Raw genomic sequence first — 12,590 nt, forward strand, 5'->3', positions numbered from 1 at the left:
TCACTACCAATACCGGTTTAAGTTATCATATTACCGGTCTGATTTTGTTCGGTTTGGGTCTGTGGCCCATTTTTAATAAGTAAAGGCCCATTTGAATTTAACGAGCTTCATCTTTTTAAAAACTGTAACACTATAATCTGGGCAAAATACCCGGATCCGAAAATCTGATCCAAACCGTCCGAAAAACCTGACCTATCCAAAATTGTAGTATACTTAAACGGGTTCTAAATTTCTAAATTCGAAAACCCGATCCGAATTGAAATCCGATGGGATATCCGAATATACCCATATTATTAATATATAATAATAATATATTAGTAATATTTATCATTTTAATAATATAAGTGTCCAAAATATTCAAAATTTTAGACACTTTCAAGTATTTAAATTATATTTTAGTAAATTTGGATAAAATTTTTTTTTAAATTTTTAGATAGATTGAGTATTTTTTGAATAATTTAGATTAAATTAGATATTAAAATTTTGAGTTTTATGAACTTCGGTTAATCCGAATCCAACCTAAAATATCGATCCAAATCCGATCCGAACCTGAAATCTAAAAATACCTGAACGTCCTATACCTCTAAACTTGAAAATCCAAAAATCCAAAGTACCCAATCTGTACCCGGGTATCCGAAACGTCGAGGCTATAATCTTAAACGGTCGTCTTCATAAGATTTTCAAATTTAAAAAAAAAAGAAACGCAGAAAAGGAAAAAAAAAAATCAAATATTCCTCAAGTCACGCCTTTCTCTTATCCCTCTCTCTCTTTTTATCATTTTCAAGTTCTTCATCTAAGAGACACAAATTTGATTTTCGGATTTTATTTACTGGGGATTACTACAATGGAAGATATTCAGATCGACGCTACAACAGCTCCGGCGGATCCATTACTCATGTCGCTTTGTTCACCGGAGATTCCGTATTCCCAATTCGTTAGTGATGCAACTGTGAAACTAAAGATCGGAGATACTTCCTTCGTCGACTCCTGTGAAGAAGATTCTCTGGGTGATTCAATGGTGTGTGATCCTAATTCGAGACTCGTCACTACTGGTTTCACAAAACCTCATTGCACAGGTTCGAATCCTCTCACTCTCGATTTCGATTTCAATTACTTGTTAAAAACCCTAGGTTTTTATAATTGATTTTGTTCAATTTGTCTTCTAATTACGCTAGGGTTTTTATAATCGACGCTTTTGATTGATTTTGTTCAATTTGACTTCTAATTTTTTGGTATTGGTGTTGAGCAGATGAGACTATTATGTTCATAAACGCTGGAGGAGATGATGATTCGAAGGTGTTATTAGATTCGGCATTGAAAATACTCAGAGACACTTATTTCGAAGGAGGTGATGTGCTGAGAACTGAGGAGGTTATCGTTGAAGCCGGAGACTTTCCGTTCCTTTATCAGTCAGCGCGTGTCGGCAACTTTAGCTACCGGCTAAACAATCTTGTTCCTGGAGAACACTTGATCGATCTCCATTTCGCTGAGATTATTAATACTAATGGACCTAAAGGGATAAGGGTGTTCAATGTCTATGTTCAAGATGAGAAGGCAAGTAGAACTTACTGGATGATGATGGTTTTTATATGTAGTTATGGATTGAGATTTGTGTGATGCTGAGATTAGTGTTTTATGTTTGCAGGTGTTAACTGAATTCGATATCTTCTCGGTTGTTGGCGCAAACAGGCCACTCCTGTTGGCTGACTTAAGGGTCATGGTGATGGATGATGGATTGATCAGGGTAAGGTTTGAAGGAATCAATGGAAGTCCAGTGGTTTGTGGGATTTGTGTGAGGAAAGCGCCACAGGTTTCAGGTATTCGCTCAAATTTTGTGTTTGCTTTTTGTAATGATCTTTGACTTGTTAAGGAAGTATCTCAAAGTTTAATAGTTTCCAACTCATTGGTTGCATTGTTACTTTACAGTTCCAAGGACATCACAAGATTATATTAAGTGTGAGAACTGTGCTACAGAAATAGAGATTTCTCCCAGACGGGTACTGTTTTAACTAGCTTGCTGGCTCTTATTTCCTAGTATCATTATTAGTGTTATGGATTACCTAAGCTTCTACTTCTTTATGTTGATATTTGAGCAGAAGAGGCTTATGCGAGCCAAAGCTCATGACAAGTATGAGAAGAAGATAGCAGAGCTTTCTGAACGATATGAACATAAGACAAACGAGTGCCACGAAGCATGGATGTCACTGACCTCTGCCAATGAGCAACTAGAGAAAGTGAGTATGGAACTTGACATAAAGATGTACGAGGCACGCTCTCTAGGTAATGCAGAACTTGGCCTATCTGACATTTGGTTGAAAGTGGGATAATTCCCATCAATGTCAATCCAAATTTGCTACTGTTATATCTTTTTTTCTGACGGAGGTTTTCTTGCTTTTGATTTGGTGCTTACTTGAAACAGACCAAACTGTGGTAACACAAGCTGATTGTTTGAAGAGTATCACTAGCAAGTATGAGAATGACAAGAGACATTGGGCCACTGCACTAGATACTCTACAGGAGAAAATAGAGGTAGCCGTGTATTTCGATATATACTTTGTTGTATCAGAGTCTCTCTGTAACATACATTTTTAAAAATGATTCTTTTGTGCTTTATGAAACTGTTGCTATGCAGATAATGAAAAGGGAACAATCTCAGCTATCACAGGAAGCACACGAATGCGTGGAAGGGATCCCTGAATTGTATAAAATGGTTGATGGAGTTCAAGCACTCGGTGAGTTCTACTAATTTGGTTCTGAAGATAGGGTTTATAAAGGCACTTTCATGAACTAATATATCAACTTGTAAAAACAGTTTCACAGTGTGAGGATCTTAAGCACAAGTACAGCGAGGAACACGCGAAGAGAAAGGAGCTGTACAACCATATACAAGAGACTAAAGGTATCATTCTTATCTTATATTGGTTTGCTTAATTCTTCACATCGTACATACTACATCACCATTAGTGATAGCATCTTATCTCAGGCAATATTAGGGTTTTTTGTCGATGCCGCCCTTTGAACAAGGAGGAGACATCAACTAAGTCTGCAACAATTATTGACTTTGATGGAGCAAAAGATGGAGAGCTTGGTGTCATTACAGGAAACAATTCCAAGAAAAGTTTCAAGTTTGACAGAGTCTATTCACCGAGAGATGGTCAAGGTAGTGTATATTTCATGGTTAATTTAGATCATTAAGTATAGATAACACTAATAATTAACCAAGTTTCTATCCTGATCTTGCAGTTGATGTCTTTGCCGATGCTTCTCCTATGGTTGTCTCAGTGCTCGACGGCTACAATGTTTGTATTTTTGCATACGGGCAAACAGGAACAGGAAAGACGTTTACAATGGAAGGTACTCCACAAAACAGGGGTGTCAACTATAGAACCGTCGAGCAATTATTTGAAGTTGCTAGAGAAAGGAAAGAGACAATTTCATACAACATATCAGTTAGTGTGCTTGAAGTGTACAATGAACAAATAAGAGACTTGTTGGCAACATCTCCACCATCAAAGAAGTAAGACTTCTTTCTTTACATAATTAAGTTCAAACCACAAGGATTGCTTGATCTTAATCTTTTTTTTTATGTACTTTACTACAAAGGTTGGAGATAAAACAGTCCTCTGACGGATCCCATCATGTTCCTGGATTAGTAGAAGCAAATGTGGAAAACATAAATGAAGTATGGAATGTTCTTCAGGCTGGGAGCAATGCAAGGGCTGTTGGATCCAATAATGTGAATGAGCATAGCAGCCGCTCCCACTGGTATATATGAATCTATAGCACTTGTTTGAATGTTTCTCTTTCCAACATACATTTTTATCACATTATGAGGGTTGTTTAATACAGTAACTTCATCTTTGCAGCATGCTCTCTATAATGGTAAAAGCAAAGAACCTGATGAATGGTGATTGCACAAAAAGCAAGCTTTGGCTTGTAGATTTAGCCGGAAGTGAGAGGTTGGCAAAGACTGACGTGCAAGGTGAGCGTCTGAAGGAAGCACAGAACATCAATAGGTCGCTTTCAGCTCTCGGGGATGTGATTTATGCATTGGCAACAAAGAGTAGTCACATTCCATACAGGTTAGTCTACATAATTATCTCTCTCGTCTCTGTGGGGAGCTTTATATACCCTTCAATGCTTTAACATTTTCCAATTACAAACTTTCAGGAACTCAAAATTAACTCATTTGCTTCAAGACTCACTGGGTAAGAATATTCATGACCTCTTAGGTACCAATCTGTAATTACACTGTGCATTTGGTAAAGTGGTGTGTATGTGAAAATGGTGCAGGAGGTGACTCAAAGACGCTCATGTTTGTGCAAATCAGCCCCTCTGAGCATGATGTGAGTGAGACTTTAAGTTCACTCAACTTTGCTACTCGTGTAAGAGGGGTTGAGTTGGGTCCGGCAAGGAAGCAAGTTGACACTGGTGAGATTCAGAAGATGAAAGCGATGGTATGGCCTCTACAAATTTCTTTTTCTTCCTGGATTGTGTCACAGGTTTTACTTATTGCTTCTTCATATATCACTTCTAAAGGTGGAGAAAGCAAGGCAAGAAAGCCGAGCTAAAGATGAATCCATAAAGAAATTGGAAGAGAACATACAGAACCTAGAATGTAAGCACAAAGGAAGAGACCACTCATACAGAAGTCTCCAGGAGAAGAACAAAGAACTTGAAAGCCAGGTTGATTTGCTGAATAACCAATCAGAAAAACAAAGCGCACAGCTCCAAGAAAGACTAAAGAGCAGAGATGAAATTTGCAGCAATCTCCAGGAAAAGGTTCGTTCTCTTGTTTAATTCTGCTCAACATTTCCTCTGTTACCATTTTATGGCTAACAGGTATCATTTTTCCCATTAAAGGTCAAGGAGCTAGAATGTAAGCTCCGGGAGAGACACCAATCGGACTCTGCAGCTTACCACCAGAAGGTTTCCTGAGCTCGATATTGATGTTACATTAATTTCATTCTGTTTTTCTGAGAGTTACCAAACTTCTTAAAACGATGCCTGCAGGTTAAAGATTATGAGAATAAATTGAAAGATTCTGAAGAAATTTCCCTTGTGTGGCAACAGAAGGCCAAGGATTATGAGAATAAGTTGAAAGAGTCTGAAGGCAACTCGTTTGTGTGGCAGCAGAAGGTTAGGGAAGACTAATTCAGTCTCAAACTTGTTATCTTTTTTATTTGGAAATTCTCACCATGTCTCTCTTCTATTCTTACGCTGTCCAGATTAAAGAGTTGGAGACAAAACACAAAGCCGAGCAAAGTCAAGAAGCAGTGTTACTACGACAGAAGGTTTGTTTCATGGATTGTCTCAGGATTTTGTAGCTTCTGATTCCCCATATCACTAAGAGTGTTGAGAAAATTGGGGTTTTGTGTTTTGTTTTGCAGATTAAAGAACTTGAAATGAGACTTAAGGAGCAAGAGCAGCATATACAACAAATGGCAACAACTAGAGAATTCCCTGATGTTGTGAATGCTACTCCTAATGAAGTGAGAACCTGCTTCAAAGACGACAACTTTGGCAATGAGAATATAGAATCCAACAACAACATCCTGACAACATCAAACCGTCTCAAGATCAACAAAAGACATGATTCATTAAATCTCAATGAGATGACTAGAAAGAAGAGGGCCTCGAGAAGCGGCGAAACAGAGAACAACGGTGATGATCCTCATATGAAGGAGAAACGGATCAGGAAATCAGACCCACCAAAGGTTCTCTCCAGAGTAGTCAGACCAACAAGACCAGCTTCTGGTTCATCAAACCCAGTCCCTGTGGCTCATAAGAGAGTTATTAAAAGAGAACAACAAGAAGCTCCGGTCGGGAAAGAGAGAGACCCCAAGAAGAAGATCTGGTCGAGATAAATAATATAACAAAAGAGCATAGAGAAATTCTTAATCTCTTGTGATTCTCTATATGATTCTCTCTCTGTATGAACTACAATACTGATTTCTTTTCTTAAATTTTTCAAAGACATCCAAAGCAACATAGTTATCCATAGACCATAGTAGTATTAAATCTAAATGTTGTTAATAATGATAGAGAGTGACATGGTACTCAACGATTGCATCGCCATTGGTCAAGTTAACTGAGTATGTATTGAGTAGAGCCACTCCTCTAGCCTCCTAAACCTTCCTCGACCTCCCACAACGGCGACCTCCCTCTCTTTCTCCATTATGGTGTTCCTCGAGAACACGGCGAAAGAACTGCCGTTAAACTTGCCGGAGGTGAATCCGAAGTCGACGTACATGGTTAACGTGGGAACATCTTTTCCAGAGGAAACGTACATCCCTCTAGCGTTCCCTATCTTCTCAGATTTCGGGTCCGGTCCTACGGTAAGAGGGTCATCAACGGCGAAAAGAGAGCCGAAGGGTGACGGAGAAGAGCTGTTGTCTCCTCCGGTGAGGGTAGGCTTGGCAATGAGGACAGCTGATGCGTTTGGGGATGTGAGAGTGTCGTGAAAGAAGAAATGAAGATTGGTGACCACTTCTTGTTTTGGTGTGAATGGACGAGTTTTTGAGTAGTATTCACCGAGTGCGAAGGTGATGCATAGATAACGACTAAACCCAACAATTCCTGTTCTCTGACCCATTCTCTCTTGTCTATAGATCCTTTTTGTTTTACATGTAATAATGTAACAATATATAAGAACAAACAAAGATTGCAGTTGCGCTTTTAAAAATATTACTCAATAGGGTCAGACTTTGGAATGATTTGGAATCACACCATTTATTGATTTGTTTCCCCCTCGGTCTATGATTTACATTAAATGGTTCTGTGATCCCAGACCTTAGAGTAAAAAAACAACATGTGTAAAAAAAAGATTATCACAGCACTGTAAAAAAAAAGAAAAAAGTTTTTGTTGAAAAACTTTATAATCTTATTATATAAAATTATATTTTACAAAATATATTAAAATTTGTTGTACGTTATTTATAAGTTTTATGTTTGCTATAATGTACAGATTTATATCCATTTACAAATCTTTTGACACATGTCAAATTAGCATGTATATGAATCAAGTTTGACCAAACGCATATATTAATCTTTTTTTTTAGGTCAACATATGAATCTTACATATTCTAAACTGAAAAAGGATAAAGTAGGAAAAAAATTTGGTTTTAAAAAATAACTTTTTTTACCTTTCCATGAAAAAAATTTTACCAATAGAAAAAAACTGAAAGCAATATTTTTGAATAAATTATTTTGTTAGATGAAAAATATGAGACGATCTATGTTTATATAGAAGTGAGTATTTACAAAATTTAGAATTATAATTAATTGTATATTTTCTTTAATCCATTTCTATTTTTTTATAGAATTAATAACTTAAAATTAAAAATAAGTAAATAATGTTATAATTTCGAATTTTATGAAATATATCTATATATATAATCTCCTTATAATTATTAAAAAAACTTTTAATTTTTGTAATTTTTTGATAATTATCTTTTTACATTATTAATATTATTTAAAACAAAATATTTTGTTTTTTTTAATCTCAAATACCTCTTTTAAAATATTAAATTTTACACATGTCAAAATCTCAAATTGATATAAACTTCACACATGTCAAAATATATTTTTGTAATTTTTTGATAAGCATCTTTTTACATTATTAATATTATTTAAATCAAAATATTTTATTTTTTGTTGTAATCTCAAATCTCTCCTATTAAATATTAACTTTTACACATTTCAAAATCTCAGATTGATATAAACTTGACACATGTTAAAATCATGTTAGTGGCTAACTTTCATAACCGAACTTTATATAATAAGATTTTATTTCTTAGTAAAAGATTAGTTTATAAAGAATTTAGTTGAGGCTATAAAGGTTTGGAAATTTTAAAGTGGTTTTGGGATTACGGATTTGGTTTGTAATTTTTAGTTTTTGTGTTAAAAACTGAAAAATCATTGAAACATAGATTTTCGTTTTTTGTTTGAAAATTAAGAAAAAGTTAAAACCATCAAAATCTAGATATTTCCTATTTTTTTAAAAGAACATCATTTTTTCTCATAATCTTTATTGGCTATAAAGTAGATTTTTGGAAAATCTAAAACTAAAAACAACTTCAAAATGTACAACCATTCAAGGTCTAGAAAATCTACAACTTCAAAGTCTTTATAACACTAGAAGAAAACAGGCCATTTGCCACCCTACTATAGTCGCTCTTTAGTCGCAAATAAGGGTTTTGCGACTACTTCGCGACTCTTTTCGATGGTCGCAAAAAAACGGTCGCAAAATATGTTGGTCGCAACATGGTCGCTTATTTGCGACGGATTACAGACTCTTTTTTATAGTCGTATATTTGCGACGATACTGTGACTATAATTGGTAGTTGTACATTTCCGACTAAACTGCAACGAAGTCTACTTAGGGACAGTTTTGTGACTACATATAACAGTCGTATGTTTACGACCGTATTGCGATTAACGGTAGAGTCTGGGTTTAGCGACGGATTAAGGACGACCTATTAGTCCCAAAAGGGTTGCAAAGTCTGTTTTAGTTTAGTAGCAGTTGAGTCGCAAATTAGTCGTTTATTATTGCGACTATGTTAAGACTGTTTTTGTAGTCGCTAAGGAGTTCGTTTTTAGTAACTATTCTGCCACTATTTTGTGAATTGGTTTAGTCACAAAATAGTCACATTTTGTGAATTGGGTTAGTCACAAAATAGTCACATTATTTGAATTCGTTTAGTCACAAAATAGTTACATTATTTGAATTGGTATAGTCACAAAAGAGTCACATTTATTAATTGGTTTAGTCACAAATCAGAAACGTTTTAGCAATCCTAATTGTGATTAATTTGGGAATTTCAAATGCTAATAATCAAAAGGAATGATGATTGAAACTACCACACAAGCAAACTTATCATCCAAAACAAAAAGATCATCCTAAACATCCAAGAAACAATATTCAAAAGCAAGTTCATACATAAAGAAAAGGGGAATTAGAAGTTTAGTTGGAAGAAGTATTAGAGGTAGGGGTTTGTGCAGCTGGACTGGAGGGTGGTGTGGTGCCTCCATCGATGGGTTGTGCAGTGGTTGTAGGCGCGATAGCTGGTTGGGTGGCTGCAGGAGGAGGAACCGTAAAAGCTGAGTATTCAGGAATTTTTTCAGAGATGAAGAGGACAAGCTTGTTGATCACAGCTTGAGACTCTCGGTGTTCCTGATCACGTCGTGCATTCTCAGACTCATGTTCAGATATCTTGCGCCGAAGTTGATCTTGAAGCTCCGCAAGAGTTGCTGCAGAAGAGCTCGCATAACTCTCTTTCCTTTTTCCTTTCCTTAGTGTCTCAACAAGTGATCCAAGGCCAAATGGGTTACCTCTGTTATCTGTTTGAGTACACTAAACCAAAAGATAAACATTCGCTAATCAGCACAAACCAGATAACCAAATGCAGAATCAACATCAAATATTCTAGGTTCCTAAGCATAGCTCATTAAACAAATTTAAGAAAACCAGGAGACTGTTAATCTAAGAATAAACATCAATCATCATTCACATTAAGAAACCAAAATTGACAAAGAAAAATCACACACAAAAGACAAACGAATTACCTCAAGGAAGATCTCATTTCTTTCTTCAAGGGAAAGAGTTCGATGTGTTGAACTCTCTGAACCATCTGGACCATCATTGTCCGTGTCAGTTTGTCTGTCTTCTATGGTCTTCTCATAGGTCTCAGCAACTTGTTTGGCTTTTTGATCCACAAATGATCCATCTGGCCGAGTGTGTGTTTTAAGAAACACTTCGACCAGTGATACAGGACGCCCCAGCTCTTCCTCCTACAATGATAGTGAAACACATTAAATTATGAAAATTTTAGAAAAACATTAGGAGCTTAAGTGGCCGTGAGAGCATTAAATTATGAAAACATTAGAAAAACTTTGAGGTGAAGTGGATGGAAAGAGAAGTGTTACCATTTCTTGATGAATTTGTACATATGATTTCTGACCAGCTAAGTGTTTGTGCACTCCAAGGCCTCCACGGTCCGAGTTTCTGCAATGAGAAGCATTCTCACTCCTCTCCATGGCATCAGGGGTGTTCCAATATTCGCACATAATAGGCCATACTTTATCACCAATCCATGGTGGTTGTACACCACTCCTCCTAACTTGACTGACAATGCCTTTCATCCTGCTCTTTGCTATCTTCAAGAAACCTTCTTTAACAAGCTCAGTAATCCCGATATCCCAATTATACTTCCGCTACAATAACACAAAACATTTAAGTTAGCAAATTGACCAATTCATTTATATAGAGTTAAGTGTTTAAAGCATTGTCAAAACTATAATTTGACTTACCGCAAATGTCCTGAAGTATCGCTCTTGAATGTGTTGTGGAGTAACCTTCCAACTGTAGTAAGGCCCATCAAACTTTCTCCTTAAGATTCCAGCAATGACTCGAGAAAGCTTTCCTTTGTGCCGGTTAAACCTGTTACATTAATTGAGTAAGTCTACTTGAAAATATGAACCGATAACCTATTGAAACTATTGAATATCTAATAACAACCGTTTACTGAACAACAAACAACAACAAACAACAAACAACCAATTAGTGAACCTATTACCGCAAGAGGAGAGAGTGTTACCGAGTATACTTAAAGATCAAACTATTGAACACATTCATGCTTTTAAGATTCTATGTGACATACCGAGTATACTTAAAGAAAAATTACAAGAGGAGAGAGTGTTTATACCATAGAGTTTCGACTCCAGGGATAGGATGCTGAGACAGGAGTGGTAGATGTTCTCGGCCTGGAAGAGCTAGCAAACCATCTAACAGATCTTGGTAGTGATCGACATTTTGATTAGGGTTTTGTTCTTCCTCGTTTGCTTCGTCGCCGTTATCTCCCTCTGGAACAAGCTCCGGTTGCGGTTGAGGGTGAGGAACAGGAAGAGGCGCTTGTTGAGGAATCGGAGGCGGTTGAGGGTGAGGAACAGGAAGAGGCGCTTGTTGAGGAATCGGAGGCGGTTGAGGGTGAGGAACAGGAAGAGGCGCTTGTTGAGGAATCGGAGGCGGTTGAGGGTGAGGAACAGGAAGAGGCGCTTGTTGAGGAATCGGAGGCGGTTGAGGGTGAGGAACAGGAAGAGGCGCTTGTTGAGGAATCGGAGGCGGTTGAGGGTGAGGAACAGGAAGAGGCGCTTGTTGAGGAATCGGAGGCGGTGGAGGGTGAGGAACAGGAAGAGGCGCTTGTTGAGGAATCGGAGGCGGTGTAAGTATCCTCCGCGGTGGATGACTACTCGACGGTTGATTTGTCCTCGACGGTGGATGACTACTCGACGGTTGGTTTGTCCTCGACGGTGGATGACTACTCGACGGTTGGTTTGTCCTCGACGGTTGATTTGTCCTCGACGGTGGATCTGTAGTCGGCAATGGACTACTTATTGGCGCTGGATTTGTCGGGGGAAACTGTGAAGGACGGCTTTGATGTGAATGGGTTGCAGACTGTGTCGCAGAGTCTGTGCGTTCAGAAGGGTTCGACGAATGAGAAGAGGATCTGCTAGAATTGAAGATTCGGACACCGTTGGCGGTTCTGCCACCGCGACCTCTGGAAGCAACCTTGGTCTTAGGAGGCATCGGATCGACGATTGAGAGAGAGAGAGAGAAGAAGAAAAGGATTTAAAGAGAAAGCGATAGAGGATTGAGAGATTGAGAGAGAAGGAGAGATCGATGTGTTTGAGAGAGAAGGAGAGTGAAGAGGTTTGAGAGAAAAAACCCTAGATCGATTGAAAAAAGAAAATAAGAAGTGTTAAAACGTTTAAGTGTTTGCCTAGTTATTAACGAACCGACGTCGCAATGTAGTCGCAAAACAGTCGCAGTATAAAATTTTGGGGAAAAAAAACGCGTAAATAATTAGACAAATTTCACAAAATTATTGGTGGGAACATAAACCGCCAAAACAGGGTGGCAAAACAGTCACAAAAACAGTAGCAACGGTAGCAAAGCAGTCTCAAGACAGTTGCAAAGTGGTGGCAAAGTGTTACTCTTTTGTGACTGTATTTTACTAGTCAATTTAAAAGTTTGATTTTCACACATTAGGAGCTTATTTGCATCCATACATCACTCATACTAGTAGTAAAGAGTATATAAAATAGGAAGAGTATATAAAACATTGCTTTTAAAACATAAGAATTACATTTTCCTAAAGTCCTACACATTCTTCCATGGTGACATGTTTTTACAAAGATGGCTTTGGAACATATGCATGTATTCATTGTTAACATTGAAATTTATGACCTTCAAAAAGTTTTAGTTACTAAATTCAGTCAAATACAAGTATAAATGTATATCTAAGGATGTACATACATCTCAAAAATGAAATTTAAGATACAAAAATAACAAGAGTGGGAAAAGAGTCGCAGAAACGTTGCTAATTCAGGTGTTAGTCGCTTATTAATCGCAATTCGGTTGCAAAGCAGTCTCAAGACAGTTGCAAAGTGGTGGCAAAGTGTTACTCTTTTGTGACTGTATTTTATTAGTCATTTAAAAGTTTGATTTTCACACATTAGGAGCTTATTTGCATCCATACATCACTCATACTAGTAGTAAAGAGTATATAAAATAGGAAGAGTATGTAAAA

The 12,590-nt window shown here is 37.2% G+C and overlaps 2 protein-coding genes across 2 annotated transcripts; one reads left to right on the forward strand and one right to left on the reverse strand.

Annotated features, from left to right (window-relative positions):
* LOC104702797 (kinesin-like protein KIF3A) lies at nucleotides 684-6,003 on the forward strand. The gene is made up of 19 exons (XM_010418718.2): nucleotides 684-1,076; nucleotides 1,250-1,554; nucleotides 1,646-1,817; nucleotides 1,927-1,997; nucleotides 2,097-2,280; nucleotides 2,420-2,529; nucleotides 2,633-2,732; nucleotides 2,813-2,899; nucleotides 2,984-3,160; nucleotides 3,244-3,517; nucleotides 3,604-3,765; nucleotides 3,867-4,082; nucleotides 4,171-4,208; nucleotides 4,294-4,457; nucleotides 4,540-4,782; nucleotides 4,864-4,929; nucleotides 5,014-5,139; nucleotides 5,229-5,294; nucleotides 5,391-6,003. Exons 1-19 carry the CDS (start codon nucleotides 845-847, stop codon nucleotides 5,865-5,867), a joined length of 3,270 nt encoding a protein of 1,089 aa, XP_010417020.1. The 5' UTR covers nucleotides 684-844; the 3' UTR covers nucleotides 5,868-6,003.
* On the reverse strand, nucleotides 5,867-6,601 carry LOC104702796 (dirigent protein 4-like). The gene has a single exon (XM_019227931.1). It carries the CDS (start codon nucleotides 6,593-6,595, stop codon nucleotides 6,083-6,085), a length of 513 nt encoding a protein of 170 aa, XP_019083476.1. The 5' UTR covers nucleotides 6,596-6,601; the 3' UTR covers nucleotides 5,867-6,082.

Source organism: Camelina sativa, chromosome 7 (genome assembly GCF_000633955.1).
Source record: "Camelina sativa cultivar DH55 chromosome 7, Cs, whole genome shotgun sequence".
In the NCBI taxonomy this organism is placed as follows: Eukaryota; Viridiplantae; Streptophyta; class Magnoliopsida; order Brassicales; family Brassicaceae; genus Camelina; species Camelina sativa.